At 34.5% G+C, this 20,804-nt stretch overlaps 3 protein-coding genes across 3 annotated transcripts; all 3 read left to right on the plus strand.

The window, feature by feature from the left end:
* The first annotated feature begins 3,992 nt into the window (after positions 1-3,992).
* Positions 3,993-4,310, plus strand: LOC113752086 (xyloglucan endotransglucosylase/hydrolase protein 22-like). The gene has a single exon (XM_027296224.1). It carries the CDS (start codon positions 3,993-3,995, stop codon positions 4,308-4,310), a length of 318 nt encoding a protein of 105 aa, XP_027152025.1.
* Positions 4,311-4,978: 668 nt separating this feature from the next.
* On the plus strand, positions 4,979-6,958 carry LOC113752087 (receptor kinase-like protein Xa21). Its single transcript, XM_027296226.1, has 3 exons — positions 4,979-6,311; positions 6,630-6,802; positions 6,944-6,958. Exons 1-3 carry the CDS (start codon positions 4,979-4,981, stop codon positions 6,956-6,958), a joined length of 1,521 nt encoding a protein of 506 aa, XP_027152027.1.
* A 6,690-nt stretch (positions 6,959-13,648) lies between these two features.
* LOC113752088 (probable LRR receptor-like serine/threonine-protein kinase At3g47570) lies at positions 13,649-19,969 on the plus strand. Its single transcript, XM_027296227.1, has 4 exons — positions 13,649-14,570; positions 15,985-16,056; positions 17,452-19,443; positions 19,617-19,969. Exons 1-4 carry the CDS (start codon positions 13,649-13,651, stop codon positions 19,967-19,969), a joined length of 3,339 nt encoding a protein of 1,112 aa, XP_027152028.1.
* The last annotated feature ends 835 nt before the right edge of the window (positions 19,970-20,804 follow it).

The raw sequence follows: 20,804 nt of genomic DNA on the forward strand, positions 1-20,804 counted from the left end.
ATTTCGTCTGAGCCAAGCTTTGCTCTTAAAATTACTTCTATGAGCCCATGCTAACTAAATTACATGATTCCAGCAAAAATATAAAGGTTTTATCATCTTGAAACAAAGTATATTAATAAGATTATATTTTGATGGTTTCCACCATGTTTTTACAAAATTAAATAAAATGCTATTAGAAAACCTAACTTCAAGTAATTTTTAGTAATGATAATTCAATTAATAAATACTACATAAAACTTATGGTGATAAAGCATTTATCAATCGCAAACCATTACAACTGTGTAATTCCAAACCATGCATGAATAAAACGAAAAATTGTAACTTGTAAGTTGTATCATGATGATATTGCTTAGGATAACCCTAACAAACTAAAAAGACCATAACTAGTGAATTATTTAAAATGACAATGAATAATTTTTACTTAGTGAATTGATCAACGGAAACGAGGGGTAGAAGCCTGCCAAAGGTAGTTGAGATCTTCCATCTCCGCGCTCCGCGCCAGGTTCTGCAGCTTTTGCCATTCCTCGAGCAATTGGCTCTCCTTCTCTATTAGCTGGCGAAGGTGGCCAGTGGCCCAACTCAGGGCTGCTTCTACTTGTTGATCGATACCTTGAGAACGGTAAGAAGCAAGGCTTCGCTCATATTCACGCTTCTCACTTCTCAAAGTTTGTAATTCTTGTTCAACTTTTGCAAGATTTTCAGCAATTTTTCTATCCATGGTTAATGCTCTTTTTGGAACTTTCAGGCTGTGTCACCCTTGGTAAATCCATTTAGGAAAAAAAGAAAAGGAGTAAAAGATAAGAGCATATTAAAAAAACTATCAATATCGTTCCTAGGTTAGGCCGTTTGAACGATATTAAATGTGAAATTCTAAGTACATAAAAAAAATAAAACTAAGACATAAGCATGAGTTATTTCAATTATTTTAGCATTTTTCAGCAATGTAATTGAGAAAAATTAGGAACGCAGAATGTAGCTACTGGCTAGGAAGAATTTTATCTTCCGTGTTATTTTTTAGTCTTTTGGTTTCTTATATTATGTTTGGCATGAAATCAGATGCTGCTAAAGCTCTATCAAGTATAAGTTAGAGTTGCCTAAAACATTGATGTCAGTAATAACAGCAGAATAAGAGTACCTGAAAAAAATTATACTTTTGGTCCTCGTTTTACCTTTTCTGGCCTGAAGGCAAATCTTTAGTGAATACTATACAGCTCTGGAAGTGCACGAGTAGGATGCAAATTTGCATGCTTGACAACCGAAGATTGATCATGTGTTTTGGGACGAACAATATAAACTATTGGTTCATGATAACTTTTTTTTGTGTGTGTTCATAAACTATCACCGTTTGAGAATAACGAGAAAGCTTACACTAAAGATATACATGCAGAAGAAGTGCCGAATCATAGCAAAACAACTACTTATACATGCGTTATCAAACTTGACTAGGAATACATTGAAAAAAAAAATTAGTGCAGTTAACAAATGCACATTCAAAGAACTAAACAAGATTGCAAAATAACGAACACATGTAAGAAGCAAAATTTATTAGAAAACACACGTTAGAAGCAAGAGTTTTGAAGTAAAGGAAAAAGAAATACCTGTATTGGTAGCTTTTTTGAGAGTCAACCAGGTTGAGAAACAAGGGTTATTGTTAGCAAATATATATAGTGTGTACATGGTGGATCGAGAGAACTAGTTTGCAATTTTATTGAAAAGAAAAGGAAAGAAATGTTCAACTGAAAAAATAAGAAAGAAACAACAAAGAGGTAATCTAGGGCTATGACACAAATGCAGTTATTACATCAAAATATGGCAGATGGCGTGCAGTCTATTAAGAAAACGGGTAACCTTACATTTTTTTCAGAAAGTTTCTATATTTTGTCTTAATAATTGTTAAGGTAATTTGGTTTTTCAGTGTTACCATAAATGTGGTCGCTTCTCTTTAGTGGCATAGGTGTGGTGAGATTTGGTAGTTTTGGAATTAAGGATTGATGACAACGTAGAGTAACTCAAAGAAATATCTTATTAGCAAGTTATTTCTGTGTTGTTACTTTAGGAATATCCCAAATAATATTCACGTTCAAAATATTCTTAGGAATGACACTATTCCAAACTTATTTTTGCTTTGGGTTAATTTCATTTTACACCTTTCAGCCATGCTATAACTCTCAATTTAGTCCCTAAACTGCGAATTATGATAGCTTAGTCCCTAAACTATTTAAAAAACCCAAAAAGATTAAACAATAATACAAAAAAAATCCAAAAAAAAAGGAAAAGAAATGCTCAACTAAAAAAATAAGAAAGAAACAACAAAGAGGTAATCTAGGAGTATGACACAAATGCAGTTATTACATCAAAATATGGCAGATGATATGCAGTCTAGAAAGAAAACTGGTAACCTTACATTTTTTTTCGAAAATGGTGTAAATTTGATTGCCGGGGTCAGCTTTTAGGAGCTGGGGAACATGTCAAGAACGCGGCCTAGGCAGCGCTCGATGGATTGGAGATAGGACAGAGGGGCGGAATGGAGATTTGGATTTTTCTGGAGGGCTTTGGTGGGGTTGACATTTCCGGAGCCGGGTAAAACGATACAGCAAATGCTAGGCTTAAAACTTTCGAAGATTCCTGCTATGCAAACAGCCAAGATACATGGGGTGGTAAGTTGATTGATACTGTTGGATGAATTAATTCTTCGTCAAAATAAACATACTTTAAAGTGATTCCACTAAGGGTTTATTTAATAATATAAAAAAGTACTGAAACAAAACTTTTTTTAGACATTTAGATGTTTCGAGTGTTTGATGAATGAAAATCTATCTACTAAACCCGTTAAACAGTGCTGAACTTGTTTGTATTTTTTCAACACAAGAATCCTAATTTAATACTTAATCTGATAAGAATTAATAGAATTACTTCAACTACCTTATCTTATCAACCAAATATATCCTTGTTATGTTCAAAATTCTTATTTAATTAAACAATATGATATTCTCTATCTAACGGTTTTCTATTTCTCTTTTCTCCCTTTTTATTAACTTTCACATCTTCTCCATACTCCTCATATAATATATTTTATCTTTTATATTAATTTGATTTAAAAATAAATATTGTCATTTTCATACCTAATAATTTTAAACTAATTAAATCATAGATTCTATTTCTTTTTTGGATAAAAAGATATAAGAGCAAAATTGTCAAATTTAACTTATTAAACATTCAGTTATAAATGTTTAAAAGTTAGTATAAATAGGTTTAACATTATAATTCAGACATTCATATATTTCTTTCGAGTGTTTAAAATTCAGTAAATTAATTGTTTCAGTATTCATATTTCAAAATTTAGACTTCAGAATTCAGATTCAGTTTTATCAAACGGAACCTAAATTTATTTAGCAAACAGAATTTTGGAATTTGAGCAAACAGATGTATAGCTAATGTATCAGGTCTTTTTTTTTCATGTGTCTATATCAAATTATGAAACATCAAACTTAGTTACTCTTTTACCATGTCTCTAGTTACTAGAGATGGCAACAGGAATGGGTGTCTGCGCGAAAAGGTACGGGGAAGTAGGAGGGGTTTTCTCCGCAACGGATCTTCTGTGCCATACTTTGTTTCACACCTTATCCCACTTTTTCTAATCTTGCCAAGTGTCCCTTGATTAACCAAACTCTCAAACTACCCAACCCAAATCATGTTAAATTGATTAATCAATTAACCGAACAGAGAAACTTAATCTCTATAACCAAAATCGATTAAAATAAAAACTATCTCACAAAATCACAATTTATCAAGGGAAAAAGGCCCTAAAACTCAGTTTAACATCTGTCCTCTCGTCATCATCTTCACCGTTGAAACAGACCCAGTTGACCTTCCGTTGCGCAATTTTGAATAAACCCACCAAGAAGATCTGGTATTCAAAGATTTTTCCCGCACAAACACTCCCGCACTAGAATTTGGAAGCAAGGGGGATTCCATATTCGAAGAACCGGCCGATGAAGGTATACGCTAGTCTATGGGATGCAAAAGACCCGGCCACAAGAGGCGGCCTTGTCAAGACTGACTGGTCACAGTCTCCCTTTACTGTTTCCTTGAGAAATTTCAAGGCCGATGCTTGTGCATGGAGCTCTGGGAAATCTTCTTGTGGATCAAACTCCACAAAGCCATGGTTCTCTCAGGAACTTGATGCCACCAATCAAGCCAGACTGAAACGGGTGCAGCAGAATTACATGATATACAATTATTGTACAGATGCCAAACGTTTTCCTCAGGGCTTCCCTCCAGAATGCACCGCCAACAACTCCACAGCCTAAAGAATAGTGACTGTTACTTCTCCCATAGTTCTAAAGAATTGTGTACCCATTACCCAGTACAAATTTACACTAAAACTAAATATATTTCTACAAGAAGATCTGGTATTCGAAGAAACCCACCAAGGGAAAAGGAAAATAAAACTTGGGTTCCTCTCAAAAATCTTGAATTTTCCTGCTAGATTTTAGTCTGCAAAATTTGTGTCTGTGAATGGGGGAGAAAGATAGTCTACTGCGGGAGTGTTTGTGGGCGTGAGAAAGATAGTCTAACCCGGATCATCAATTTGTGTGTGTGAATTGCGAGTGATTTTTGGGAGATAATGGGGAAGATGATGAAGATGATGACGAGAGGACAGATGTTAAAATGCGTTTTAGGGCTTTTTTCCCTTGATAAATTGTGATTTTGTGAGATAGTTTTTTATTTTAATCGGTTTTGATTATAGAGATTAAGTTTCTCTACCCGGTGAATCGATTAATCAATTTAACATGGTTCGGATTTGGTTGTTTGAGAGTTTGGTTTATCAAGAGACACTTGACAAGATTAGAAGAAGTGGGATATAGGGTGTGAGACGGGGTGTGGCACAGAAGATCCGTTGCGCCTGAATTTGTCTCAGAATGCCTTGGAAGGGACAATTCCACCAACCTTTGGAGGGCTATTGAAACTTCAGGAAATGGAGCTTGGATATAACAAATTTCAAGGACCCTGTCCTAGTGAATTATGTTATTTATTGAACTTAGGACGATTAAGTTTGAGCAGCAATCTGCTTTCTGGTAGACTTCCTAGTTGCATAGGGAATATTACTTCCTTAAGATATCTATATCTGGACTCCAACAATTTAAGTTTTAACTTGCCCTCAAATTTGTGGAGACTCAGGGATATCTTGGAGCTCAATTTGTCCACAAATTCTTTCAGCGGTTCTTTTTCCTCTGAAAATGAAAATTTGAAGGCACTAATAACTGTGGACCTGTCTGTCAATAACTTTCTTGGAGATATTCCCACAGCCATAGGAGGACTACAGAGTTTACAGGCACTATCCTTGAAGCATAATAGGCTGCAAGGATTTATTCCGGAATCTATGAAGAATATGTTGGAATTACAGTATCTGGATTTGTCATTTAACAATTTGACTGGTGAAATTCCCAATTCACGGGAAGTACTCCAGAATCTTGTATACTTCAATGTGTCCTTCAACAGATTTAGAGGACCAATTCCACATGGAGGACCTTTTGCCAACTTTACGAAGCTATCTTTCCTCTCAAACGAAGCATTGTGTGACGCTCCTTGGCTCCAACCTTGTCAAACTTTGGAACAAAGTTCAAGGAAAAAGACAGTCTTGTTTGTGTTGTTGGCACTTGGATCAGCAGTTGTAGCCATGGTAGTTTCGTTTTTGGTGATAAGAAAATGGAGAAGAAAAATTATGTCTCCATCTAACTTAGATCCAGATACAACATTTGAGAGGGTATCATTCCACGAACTCAGACAAATAACAAACGGGTTCAGTGAGAGTGCATTACTTGGCTCCGGAACCTTTGGTTCTGTTTACAAAGGAATACGAGAAAATGGGATGACTTGGGCTATAAAGGTTTTCGATTTGCAGCTCGATGGTGCATTTAAAAGCTTCAACAGGGAATGTGAAGTCTTACGGTGTCTTCGTCATCGTAATTTGACTATGGTCATCAGTGCTTGCTCAAACCCTGACTTAAAAGCTTTGATACTTGAATACATGCCCAATGGAAGCCTTGAGAAACGGCTTTATTCAGGCACTCATATCTTGAACATCATGCAAAGACTAGACATTATGATAGATGTAGCTTGTGGTTTGGAATATCTCCACTATGGTTATCCAACTCCTGTGATTCACTGTGATTTGAAGCCCAGCAATATCCTACTAGATCAAGATATGGTTGGTCATGTTTGTGACTTTGGAATTGCTAAGTTGTTGGGAGATGGAGAAAGTGTGGTACAAACAAAGACTCTCGCTACATTCGGATATATTGCCCCAGGTAATTCTTCTAGATTGCAATTCCAATTTTTGATGTCAGTCAAAAGATGTTTCGACTTTTAACTAATTAAAAATTTTTTTATTCAGTACCGAAGTTCTGAATTTAGCAAACGAATTTAATTCAATATTGATGCTAGAGTATGGACTAGAAGGACTGGTTTCAACAAGTTGTGATGTATATAGCTTTGGGATCACATTGATGGAGACATTCACTAAAATGAGGCCTAAGGATGGGATGTTTACTGAAGAGCTAAGCTGCAGCGTTGGGTACAAGAATGCTTACCAGATTCTGTGATTCAGCTTATGGATATGAACGTAGTTCATCTTCAAGATGAACCAGTCAAGAATAAGATAGCATGCATATCATCTATCCTGGAACTTGCTTTATGTTGTACAGCAGACGCTTCTAAGGACAGAATGACCATGAACGATGTCCTAAAGCACTCCAGAAGATTAAACTTCAATTCTCTGGGGCTCAAGCCTTTGAAGCAGGTATATAACTGTTATATAAAGATAACTAAAAATTGCAATTTTCTGTTTGAAATTCATGACATATCAGATAATTATTCAAAAAAAAGAAAGTATTTGTTGATGCATTACTTTTAAGTATCTTCTGTTCTGAATATATGGCAGAGGCGTATGGTGTAATTGTGGTGAATCCTTTCCTTTGACTCCGGGCACGCCAACCAAATGCTTCAAGTTCAAGACAGGAGCAAGAAATTTTTTTTTTCAAAAGGGATGTTAATTTCTGTATTTCCTGATGTGATTCAGGTAGCTTTTTAACAGCGGTTTGCTTGTAATGTCATCAACAATTTGCATTTTCCTCCGAAGATATATGTTGGTGCTTAATTTGGCTACATGGTTATCTCACTGTGTCTTGTGCATATTATCTTGAGCTTGCAATTTGCAAATCATATCCTGGAACTGTCCCATGAAAATGATCTTCAGTGAAAATGTCTGTAACTCATCTTAGGAAGAGACAGAGTCGAGATGCATGAAAGACAGCATAAACAAGGCATGAATGCAGGGCAGTAGAATAGATTTCAGTTTATTAATTTCTTACTTATCATAAGAACTTGACAGCCTATCCAATCTCATGAATATTGTCTTTCGAAATGGCAAGTCCTAAAAGTCTCAACGCATGGGTGATGATAATCAAAATGTAGTCACTGCAGTTTTTAAAAATCGAAAATCATGCTCTAATCTAAATTTTTAAGTAGGCTAGGTAACCTAATTATTTTAAAAACTATGAGTTGATTACCCTATTTTTTTTATTTGAATCAATTCAGCTTTCTCGGTTACTCCTTTTTCGGATTCTTTTTTAACACCCCTATCAAACAGAGCCAATGACCAACCATCTCCATCCGTCATGCTACGAAATGGAGGGAACATTTGTTAAATAGCTCTAGTTTGTGAGTTTACTCTTAATGGACCTCTTCATTTGGGAACATCTCATATGTGTGTGTGTGTATATATATATGTATGTATGTATATGTATGCAAGTGTATGTATATAAGTCAATCGTTCTATTTCTAAGTGTACCCTATGAAAATAGTAATTATATTTCAGAGTGTGGTGAGTGCACTTTTTGGACTTAAATTTGAATTCTTCATTTAAGCCTTTAAGCGCAGTGCAAAAGCTTCTAGACCGTTGTTCTTCCAAAGACAAATTAATCCAATAGAATATCATTGAGAAAAAATATTTATGACCTCGACTAATACAAAACTTTTAGTTTATCTCAGTTTTTGGTACATTTTAAAAACTATGTTCTGGACACATCGAATTTAGATTTTTGTTTCAAATTTAAACTTCTAAGAACAGTTAATAATATTGCGGTTTCAATCTGAGAATAATAAATAAGAAAAAAAAAATATGTACTTTAATGAAGGGCTAATTGCAGTTTGCACCCCCAACTATTCTGCGATCGGAGATTGCACATTAAAGTTCTAATTTCTGCAATCAACTATTTTAAACTTTTGATTCCTAGAACAATTTAAAAATCAAGCTAAGTTGGATTAAAAAATAAGTGTGGTGTGACCAGTCTACCGTTATTTTTTAAGGCAAATTCCACTTTACCTCCCTGTGATTTGATAATTTTTTACATAACCGCATACGGTTTTAAAAACTATATATAACCCTCTCATAGTTTGGATGAAAATATCAAAGTGATGGAAATGATCACTCGTAACGAAATCACCTAAAATATCAAAAATACCCTTACAAAGGTTGAAAATTATTTATTAACCAAAGGGGGTTATGTGTACATTTTGAAAACTATAAGAGGGTTATATGATAAAGTAGTAAACCGTAAGGGGTTTATATGATAAAATATAAAAACCATACAAGGTTAGTGTATTATGTATTTATAAGGGTAATTTCGACATTTTTAAAAATTCCGTTACGAATGACTATTTTCGTCACTTTGACATTTTAATCCAAAGCATGAGGAGATTATCTATAACTTTTGAAACTATAGGGGGTTATGTAGAAAACACTAAACTATAGGGGATAAAGTGGAATTTGTCCTCTTTTTATTGCACTTCGAAAAATACCCTTTAAACAATAGCCCATTAAAAAAATCTTATGAAACAGAGAAAGAAAAAAAATATATAATTCATGCATGAGGAGGTCCAATATCACCAATGTGAGACATAAATCTTCCCAGGCAGGTAAGTGAATCCTAGCAAGCAAATTCATGACCAAATTAATATGTGAAGACTGCTTTCAACAATATAATTTCAAGAGTATATACTACTTCATTGAATTATGCTGATTGGTTTGCTGCTCCAATTTCCACTTCATATAGTTACCACAAACTCTAGCATCAGTTCCTTTTTTGTTTATGCATTTTTTAGTTTTTCATACATAGTCGTTTTACATGGATATCACCAAATTGCACGAGACATAAATGCTTTCTGCAAAATTTGAAGAAGTAAAAAGGTAACATATTAAGCAAATTATCTAGACCTAGTACGTTAAAATATTGTAAAGTAAATCAATGTTAGAGAGAGAGAGAGAGACCTTTTACTTCAATCTAATGGAGTCATTTCTTTTCCTTAACATTTAATAAGAAAGAAAACCTAGTACCTTAAAATTTTTGTATTTTTCTCAAATAATTAAATCGGGAATAGGACATTAAATTTGAAGAGCGTCAAGAACATTGTTTCAATATGTACAAGGAATTGATATAAACTAAAACTTTTTACCTATAACAATCTATACTTAAGAAAGATTCAAACAATTTTTCTTTAAGTTACATCAAATCATGTATATTTGTACATTAATTTATAGTAAAAAAGGACAATGATTTAAAAGATTTTGTATTGTATTTAGAGGTTTAAATGAACAATTAAAGATTAAATACAAAAAGTTTCAAGATTATCGCCACTCGCTATATTCTTTAAGCGTAAGTACTTTAAAATGGAGTACATAAACCTAGAGATGGATGGATCGATACATATATATACAATTCACAAATAAATGACATAAGCAGCTAGGATACATAAATATATGCAAGGCACCCTCATTTTTCATTTTTCATGAGAATTTCTCCAATAATAAAAAAGGGTTTCTGATAAAGAAAAAATCATTATCTAATAAGAATTCATTAAGTTGCCCGATGAAGATTTGGTCTAAGCGGATTTCATGGTGACCTTAGCTGATTTTTTTACTGGTGGAGTCATGACGCCTATTTATCTACTTATTCATTTCTTGTTATCAATTTTGAAGACTCTTTACAAAATTCTCAATTCCAAGTCAATTGAACTTGAACTTTCCAATAGTAGCCCATATCTTGCGTCCATAAAGGCTTGGGCTAAATAAGTCTAAATTCTTGGGTTTAATTGTCACTTTCAAATCCTCATCAATATTCCAAAAGATTCCAAAGGAGACTTGGTGGAAGGAGCCTCGGGCACGAAAAGTTTTTGTTATGGGTAAAAAACAAAAAAGCCCTCTGTGGTAAACTTAATACACAGAAAAGTCCTCCATGGTTTCAAAATATACAACACGACCCCTCATGCTTTGAACTACATTGTAAAGGTGACGGAATCTGTTAAAGTTAACGGAAATGGACAAAATGACTAAAATACCCTGATATAATTAAGCAAAAGACAGCTCAAAAAAATCATTTGTTTTATTCTCTAAATAGAGAGAATTGAGGGTTAAGGGGTAGAATAGGTATATTTGATAAAAATTAAGTATAAATTTTTTTTTTTAGGTTCCAATAAGTCATTTCCGTTAAATTTAACGGATTCCGTCACCTTTACAATTTAGTTCAAAGCATGAGGTATCGTGTTGTATATTTTGAAACCATAGGGGGCTTTTCTGTGTATTAGACTTACCACAGGGGGCTTTTTTGTTTTTTACCCTTTTGTTATCAACCTTTTGAAAAATCAGTCTATGTCAACTTTATCGTTTTCTAAGTGTGCTCTGTTCAAATGCGTTTAAGATGATGGTGGTCTTGATACTCTTCGCACTTTTTGTCAATCTTGCGTTTCTCATTTCTGATGCACCAACCATAAAAATAATCATTCAGATAATGACTAAACATGGGAAAAATGGACAAGAAACGCGCAATTTGACTTTTATTCTCCATGTAATCGAACGACAGAATGGGATCATAGGAATCTAAACGAAATATGGTGAATATAAGCATATTAAACTATGTAAAACGCAACAGGCAATTTAACTTGTATTCGCTATGTAAGCCTCTAACCACAAAGTTTTTAGGCCATCTCCATTCTTATGTGTAAACTAAATCAGTACAATATTTATCAAGGAAACAAACAAATATAGAACTTCGCATCATATAGGAAAAATCTAGATCCGTGTCTAATTCGGACAAACATCAAGCGAGATAATGTACTTTGAATACTGGGCATTTGCGTCATTCTATGAGTTTTCACTAATTTGATTTGAACACCATCACTTAGAGTTTTTAAATTTTGTTTGGATTGTGACTTTTTTACAGAAAAATTTTTTACTTTTTTTATAAACATATTTATTACCTCACGTATATCAAAACGCTACACTACATTATTTTATAAAAAAAAATTCTAAAAATAAGCAATTCAAACATGTTGTTGTCTTTCTCGAAAGGAAACAAACACAATTTAGTGAATAGCTTTAATTCTTGACTCTCCAGTCCGTGGACTAAGTCAAGAGTTGACTCTCCACTCTCCAGTCTGTGGACTAAGACAGGAAAGGTTCAACTCGTCTTTCCACCCAATGAATGCCATACACAAATTAGGGTCCTTGCGTCTATAGTCAAATGAAGTCTAATAAAAGCCTGCGAATAAACGAGGTTGAGATTAAAGGAATAAACATCCGGAATCGCAATTGTATATTGAGCAAATTGTTCAGCTGGCTCCTAAACTATTATTGTTATACACTTTTGGCCCCTAATCTATAATATGTATCATTTAAGTTCTTAAACAATTTAATGTGTAATGTGCAAGCTTCTGAACTGTCTATCAATTTTTGCTGTTTGAGCTAATGGAATAAAGGAATAAAATTGTTCATCCACAAAATAAATGAAGGGATGACAAACTTTTAACTCTTCTTCCTCTTATTCGTCGTGCGTTCTCCCATTCTTTAGCACTAATTTTTATGAGCTTTTATACGAATGACGGCAGATAGAGTTGTCTTTTTATTAAAGGACAATTTTGCCTCTCCATTCCATTAGATCAAACAGCACAAATTGACAAAAGAGCAAAAGGCTTACGCATTACCTTGTTTAAGAGCTTAAACAATGCATATTATAGCTTACTCATATATTTTGTGTGACAATGTACAATTATTTATCCCACTATTTTGTGAGTTCATTGTAATTAATGACTTGTAACCTAGCAACGAGTTTATATTTATCCCAGCAAGGTGTGTTGCTTATAACTACATAAGCAAAAATATTTTTCAAAGCAAATGCATGTGGCACCTAACGCCTAAGCATTAATCTGCAGCTAATCCGTTTACCGAAACATTACAATCACACTATCTTGGCCAAGACCTGTAATTATTGTCTCTTGTCCTACTCTTCCTTTGGTTTGGATTGGAAAAAAATAACAGGGAAATAGAAAATTTGAGCCTTGGACACTCGTGCTTCTTAGGAAAGATAGCTGCCGTCAAGGTTGAACGGGTCTTAATAAAGGCAGTGAGTGCAATGTTACGTGATTATCACTAATAGACTAGGAGACCATGCACTAAAATGATACGACAAGCGATTTAGAATTCTCCACAACTATTACTATCATTTATCATTTGAAAATAACTAACCTGCACGTCTGCGACGAAGTCCAACATGTGGCATAAATTTTCATTTACAATTCATATAGTTATAATCAACTCACAATATGTGTTAGAATGAACGCAGATATTTCATTTAATCGAGATTTGCTTACTTTTGAAGTCTCGAACTTGGTTGTTTCATCAACAAACCATATGGCCTCGATTGCAGATTATGATTCCCATTTTGATAAAGAAGTTGGACTTCTATCTCAAAACTAGTTGGTTACGAGGGAAGTGACCCAAAATCTTCTTAATGTGACCAAGTCTTGTTAAAGGTAGTGACCGTAATGATATGTGATTATCACCAATAGACTAGGAGAGCACACACTAACGTGACAAGACAAGCAATTTAGAATTCTCCATGACCATTATTACGACTATTTGGAGCTAACCCAATGATGTCCAAAGAGAGGAATTAATCTTCCCCCGGTGGCCATTTGATTTGTAGCCAGAGAATTGAGCAGCAGGTCTTCATCAAGACAAGATGCTTAAATTGTCCAAGACTACTGGGAAAGAGATCGATAATACACTTGAAAAGCTACCATGACACTTGTCGGCCATGGCGTACAAATGACAATTTCACACTTACAAGTCAACTGTTCGTATTTTTACCTAGTTTTAAATTATAAAAAATTAAAAGCATATGTCTCAGACATAAGAGTCAAGGCTATATTAAATTCACCAAATTGAGTAACAGATTTCCTATAAGCTTTTTTTTTTCCTGTTTTCCAGCAGAATATGTAGCAATTTAAAAGAAGAAAAGAAGAATTTAAACCAGCAAACGTATCAAAATAGAACCTAGGTGAACAGATGAGGATTGTCAAATTCTTATAACTTCCTCATGGACAATGAGTAATGGCAATTTATTAATGCACATATGTAAATACTTAATTAATCAGGAACCTGTTTTATTCAAAATTCTTCAACCTGGTGTTGTGGAAATATATCAAGTCAACCGCAAATATATGGCTATATAAGTCCTGCCCAAGCTCACAATGTACCCATGTTCTATATTTGTTTGGCATTCCTCAAGTTTTATTTACCTCTATATAAGCAATGAAGAGAACTTATTTTCTTTTCGTTGCAGCCGTGCTACTGTTGCATTTTGTCACAACAAGCTCAGCTAGCATAATTGCTGCCGGCAACCATAACAACACTGCTGATCTGAATGCACTTCTAGCCCTCAAAACCACCATTTTCGACCCCCAAAGGATCATCCCAACCAACTGGTCCAATTCGAACTCTGTTTGCAACTGGATTGGAATCACTTGTAACGCTCGCCATCAAAGAGTCGCAGCCATCAACCTTTCTTACATGGGAATTGTAGGAACCATACCTCCAGAACTGGGAAATCTTTCTTTCCTAGTCTGGCTAAATGTTAGAAATAACAGCTTTCATGGACACCTTCCACCAGAGCTATCTCGTCTCCATCGATTGAAGTACATCAACCTTGCAAGCAATGACTTTGAAGGAGAATTTCCATCATGGTTGGGATGTTTAAGTGCTGTCTGGTACATCAACTTCGAATTCAACAGATTTTCTGGTTCATTATCAGGCAGGCTCTCTAATTTGACAAAGCTAGAGGTCATTGGGTTGGGTGGTAACTTCTTTACGGGAAACCTTTCAGAAGAATTTAGCGCTCTACCAAAATTGAGAGTTTTGGAAATTCAATATAACCAACTTGTAGGCCCTCTGCCATGGGCTTTGTTTAACCTCTCCTCATTGCAAACAATTGGTTTTACGAATAATAGCTTATCGGGTTACCTTCCAGCACGTATCTGCGATCATCTCCCACAACTCCAAGGGCTTTACTTATCATGGAATTACTTTGAAGGTGAACTTCCATCAGGCATCGGAGAATGTTCAAACCTCCAAGTTTTATCCTTGTCATACAACAGATTCAGAGGGCATATACCAAATGGAGTTTGGAATCTAACCACGCTTACACAAATATATTTGGGTGGGACAGACCTGACAGGTAAGCTACCAACTTGCCTTTATTTTGAAAAAATTCTTTTGCATATTTCGAGCCATCAATTCATCACTATTAAATGTTTAAGTGGTAATGAGTTTAGATGCACATGCGTGGGGAAATACTTAATGTTTAACCAAACTGGATTTAAGCAATAATTTCCTGTCTGCTTCTTAAACCTCACCCCTTCTATTAGAAAAAAAAATAAAAAAACAAGGATGTGGGAATGTTTGAAATACTTTTGGTACAGATACTTACACTAAAAAAATTGGGGAAATTACTCAAGACCCTCATGTGGTGGTAATGTGCCATCTAACTGTCACGTGGTTTCAAATATTACATTTAACTTCTTTTTGCTTTAGATTGAAAGGTAATATGGATGAAATTCATTCAAACTAATAATTTTTTTTTTTTTGCAAAATGACTACTCTACCCTAACATGCATAATGTCAATTCATCCTTCTTTCTTATTTCATTTCATACTTGAAAGTATTTTTAGTTTTGGCCGCATCCTGTACGTTATCTATATTCATTTCAAACTAAATTGTCTGATTTTTCTTATGTCTTAACTTGCTTCTTTATTTTGTCAAAAAGAAAAAAAATCTTCTTTACTCAATCAAAATTTCTAAAGTTTTTAGCTATAATCGGCAATTGTCATCCATGACTAATTGACGTATTGACGTAAGTTTATTGCATGAATTATGAATTTGGACTGAAATTCCATCTTAGCCCCTTGAAAGTTGTTCAAAATCCTCATAACCCAAGAAGAAATTTTCATTAGGTTTTGAAGGATTTTTAGACTAAATTTATAAAATTCACATGGAACATTTAATTAAAAAAGAATGTTGTTGGAGGTCACTAATTACTTTAGAAATATTGGTGAATGGTTCCTTTAATTAAATTCAAGGCAAAATACACTTTATTCTCTTGTGGTGTAATGCTTTTTCACATAACTTTCCTATAGTTTCAAAAATTATACATAATCCCCTTATGATTTGAATTAAAGTATCAAAATCACTGAATTTGTATTCCATAATGGAGTCAACTAAAATGTCAAAAGTACCCCTATGTAAAGTTGAAAATTATTTATTAACCATGGGGGGTTATGTATATATTTTGAAAATCATGAAGGGGTTATATGGTAAAACATAAAATCATATGGGGTTAGAGTGTCATGCATACTTGTTTATATAGCTTGGTCACTTCAACCATTTTAGTTTTTAAATAACGGTAATTTCGATATTTTTATGGGTTCCATTACAAATGATCATTTCCGTTACTTTGAAACTTTAATCCAAATTATGGAAGAATTATATATAACTTTTAAAACTATAGGAGGTTATGTGAAAATTACTAAATCACAGGAGAGTAAAGTGTATTTTGCCCTTTAATTTATTCTCATGTCATGAGTTGTTGGCAGGTGAAATTCCAAAAGTCATTGGCAATCTCTATAATTTGGAGATACTAGGCATAAGGAGTGCTAATATGACAGGTAAAAAGCTTCATACATTTTGAAATCAGCTCTATTTTATTATTGCATTATAAGAAGAGTTTTCTTTAAGTCAAATTTGAGCTTGACTAAGCAAGTACAAATTGGACTCTTTTTCGGATCCCGAGCCTCACAAGTTGTGTCTTGCACAATTTCATACAAGCTTGCTCTTGATATAAATCAGAATGACTTTAATGTAAATCATTTTGGGCATACAAAAGTTGGAGTTTTGAGTAAAGAAATTGGATTTGGGAGTGAACAAGTTAGATTCGGATGTAAATCCGGTATAGTGATTTTGTCATTGGTTGATGCAAATATTTTTTAGTATGATTTAAATTATTAATATACCCCCAAATGGTGTGAAACGGAACTTGTGAGGCGCGTCTCCCACTTTCTCATTTGTTAACATGTTAGTTCATACTGGTCCACGGCATAAGCAAAAACGGGTTTAGGCATTCAAGCTGAGTTCGATCAACTTGATCTCAATATGCCATATATAAGTCAACCCCAATTGATTGCACTAAATCTGATTAAGGGCTTACAGACGATGCAATGGGAAATAGGAAGACGAGGGAGCACTTAGAAAGAGGGTATATATGGTGGAGAAGCAAGAGCGTGGATGTTGGAGTTAGAAAAGTTAAATATTCCCGTGTTCCACTTGACAATGTCATACGTTTAGTTTAAGCCATACCAAAATGTTTTATCATTTCCAAAGTTGTCAATGAATTTTACCATTAGCATTCCTAACTTTACCCATTGATTCAATTAATTTTGCTGAAATTGCCTCTTCCATTAAGTTTAGTTACTTTGCACACACTTGTTAGAAAACAGGATTTTGTGTTCCTTCAAGGATTGTTTCGGAAAATAATCTAGGTTCGAAGTGGATTCTTCCTGTCCTTGTTTCCTTGTGTCTCCATTGCATCCTTCCCTTTCCCATACCCACTTTTCCTTTACCACAAAAATTTAAAAAAAAAATACTTAAACAAATGATATCCAAGAGTTTTGGCATGTTGTCATGCTTTAATTTTGTTACCAGCTAGGTTGACAAACTTCGAATTACAAGATGCAAAATAACGCCAATTACCTGACCACTGTGAACTAGATAAATTAAGGGAGTTAGCTTTTTAATTAGCAACGATTCAATAGATACTCAAATGAAGAGAGAAAAGATGTTTTTAAGCTACACTAGTTTATGCTTAGTTCATCTATATTAGGAACAGGATTTACATGAACTGGTCTTTATCGTTTTGTACTCAAATGCTTGCTAGCTTGTAATCCGTAGTGCTTAATATTACGTATTTCCTGTATATGTCCATTTTCTCATTACTTACCTCTTTCTTTGACCCAATTGTTTCACGTCGAATACCTCATTTTCTTGTTACCAATTTGATTTGTCAGGTATAGTACCTCAAGAGGTTGGTAATCTAAGCAAGTTGGAAGCTATACAGTTGACCTCAAATAGGTTGACAGGTCCCATCACGCTGAAACTTTTCAATATTTCAACACTACAATTTATTTCCCTCTCGGAAAACAGTTTTTCAGGCGAGCTTCCATCGACTTTAGGTGTTTCCTTACCCAATCTTGAGGAACTCTATCTCGGGGGAAATACATTCACTGGAGCTATACTAACATCCATCTCAAATGCTTCTAGGCTCAGAGTACTAGACATTGGCATTAACCATTTTAGTGGTGCAATTCCTCATTCTCTTGGAAACTTGAGATTACTAGAAGTCTTGTCCGTAACAAACAATGATTTTTTTGGGGACTTGCAATCCAACGGGTTGAGCTTCATCAACTCTCTTGCAAATTGCAAGAATTTAAAATCTTTGAGGATTAATGGGAATCCTCTGAATGGCTTCCTCCCAAAGTCTATCGGAAATCTTTCTAGCTCACTTGAATCCTTTTATGCAGGTAGCTGTGGAGTCATAAGTGAAATTCCAAGTTCGATTGGTAATTTGAGCAACTTAGTAGCACTGTACTTTGACAACAATAGTTTGACAGGGTTAATTCCAACTACAATCAAATGGTTCTTGAAGCTTCAGAGGATAGATCTAAGCGACAATCAAATACTAGGTGCTATTCCAAGTGAGTTTTGTAATTTGCTGAACTTAGGAGAATTACGACTTGGAAAAAATATGCTCACTGGTATGGTGCCTTCTTGTTTAGGAAACGTTACAGCACTCAGATATGTTTATCTCAATTCTAACAATTTAAGTTCTATGATACCAACAAGCTTTTGGAGCCTCAGATATATTTTGGAGCTAGACATGTCAGGAAATTATTTGACAGGTTCTTTGCCTGCTGAAATTGGAAACTTCAAGGCATTAGTCTATTTGAACCTTTCAAATAATCAATACTTAGGTGGCATACCAAGCACTATTGGAGCACTACAGGATTTGCAAGAACTCTCCTTGGAACGTAACAATCTACAAGGATTGATACCAGATTCCATCAAGAATATGTTGCAGTTACGGCATTTGGATCTATCTTTTAACCATCTGGAAGGTGTAATTCCCAACTCATTACAGGTACTATCAGATCTCCAATACTTTAATGTGTCTTACAACAGATTGAGAGGACCGATTCCTCAAGGAGGGCCATTCGCAAATTTCACAAACCTGTCTTTTCTCTCAAATGAAGCATTGTGTGGCGCTCCTTGGCTCCAACCTTGTGCAAGTACATTTGAGCATGAATCAAGGACAAAAAGGATCGTCATGATTGTTCTGTTGGCATCAGGATCTGTCATATTAGCCTTGGTGATTTCAATTTTTTTGATGCGGTTAAAGCTGAGAAAGAAAATTCTAGCTCCAACTCAGAACTTGCTTCCCATGGCGACATTTGAAAGGGTGTCCTTCCATGAACTTAGACACATAACAAATGGATTCAGCGAGAGTAACTTACTTGGCTCGGGGAGCTTTGGTTCAGTTTACAAGGGAATTTGTGAAAATGGGATGGTTTGGGCCATAAAGGTATTCGATTTGCAGCTAGAAGGTGCATTTAAAAGCTTTGATCGAGAATGTGAAGTCTTAAGCTGCCTTCGTCATCGAAATTTAACAAGAGTAATTACTGCTTGCTCTAGCCTTGACTTTAAGGCTTTGGTGCTCGAATACATGCCCAATGGAAGCCTTGAGAAATGGCTTCATGTAAACCATCATGTCCTAAGTATCAAGCAAAGGTTGGGTATCATGATAGATGTGGCTTCTGGTTTGGAATATCTCCACTATGGCTATTCAATGCCTATAGTTCACTGTGACTTGAAGCCTAGTAATATTCTCCTAGATGAAGACATAGTTGGACATATTTGCGATTTTGGAATTGCGAAGTTGTTGGGAGACGGAGAATATGTGATACAAACAAAGACTCTTGCTACATTTGGATATATTGCCCCAGGTGACTTTTCTTGATTCCAATTTCAAATTTTTTATGTCATTCAAATTAAAGTTTCAACTTTTAATGGCTAGTACAGTATGTGAAATTTAAAAAATTTGAAAAAAAATGTAAAATTGGTGAACTGGTACTAGTACTTGACTTTAACAAGTTGTTTCAAATTTTTTTGATGCTAGAGTATGGACTGGAAGGATTGATTTCAACACGTAGTGATGTTTACAGCTTTGGGATTATATTGATGGAGACATTTACAAAAAGAAAGCCTAAGGATGAGATGTTTACAGAAGAATTAAACCTCAGGCGTTGGATACAAAAATGCTCACCAGATTCTGTAATTCAGGTTATAGACGCAGATTTGCTTCATCCTAAAGATAAAACGGTACAAAGGAAGATTGAATGCGTATCGTCTATCTTGCAACTTAGTTTAAGTTGCACGACAGATGCTCCTGAGGAGAGAATAAACATGAAAGAAGTTCTAGGAGCATTGCAGAAGATCAAACTTCAGTTTATCAAAGATATCACACCTTGAAGTAGATGGTAATACCATTATATATGAGATAATCCATTAGCAACTTTTTCTGTGATTGCATAGTATATCGAAATCTCATTCCAAGGCTTACCATTCATTCAAGCAGTACTCATGTTTTTCTATTGAATATATGGCAGAGCCCTGGAGTGCAAATTTATATGGGGGAAATTATTTGTCTTGCTTAAAGTTCAAGACGGGAATGAGATATGTTGTATTGCCAATAAATTTGTTTATGGAGACCTTAAGTTCAGGATCCCAATTTATATGTTGACTCGGTGTTTATGCTTGTCATACATATATGGCAATTAAGGTGGTAATTTACATTTAGTTATTCATACATCTTTGACCTTTTCAATTTTTGCATATAAATGAGAAATAAATTGATCATCAACATATATCACCATGTAGAGGTACACATAGGCATATGTGTTTATACATACAGAACATGAATGTGGCATTTAGATTCATGCATTTAGTTAATTACAAAATTACATTTTAAAGGTGCCAAGAGCAAAGATAGCAAAGTAGTTTTCTGTGCTACAATTACTACTTAATTTATAATTTACTACTTAATTTAGTTGGAGAATCTTAAAATTAATAATTAACCATTGCCTCAAGCTAGAAAATGGTGGGAACATTTGTTAAATAGCTCAATTTTGAGAAACTACGCTTAATGGAGTTCTTCATTGGATTGTTGGTGGTTCAGGGAGCAACTCATTTCATACCTTCTCTTAACAGTAGATAGATATTTTTTTATAAAAATTTCAGCATGTTCCACCTCCTTGATGTTTGGAAAATAGAATCATTTGACGTGTGTAGGTATTGTTCATGGTTT

This window comes from Coffea eugenioides, chromosome 11, assembly GCF_003713205.1.
Source record: "Coffea eugenioides isolate CCC68of chromosome 11, Ceug_1.0, whole genome shotgun sequence".
Taxonomy (NCBI): domain Eukaryota; kingdom Viridiplantae; phylum Streptophyta; class Magnoliopsida; order Gentianales; family Rubiaceae; genus Coffea; species Coffea eugenioides.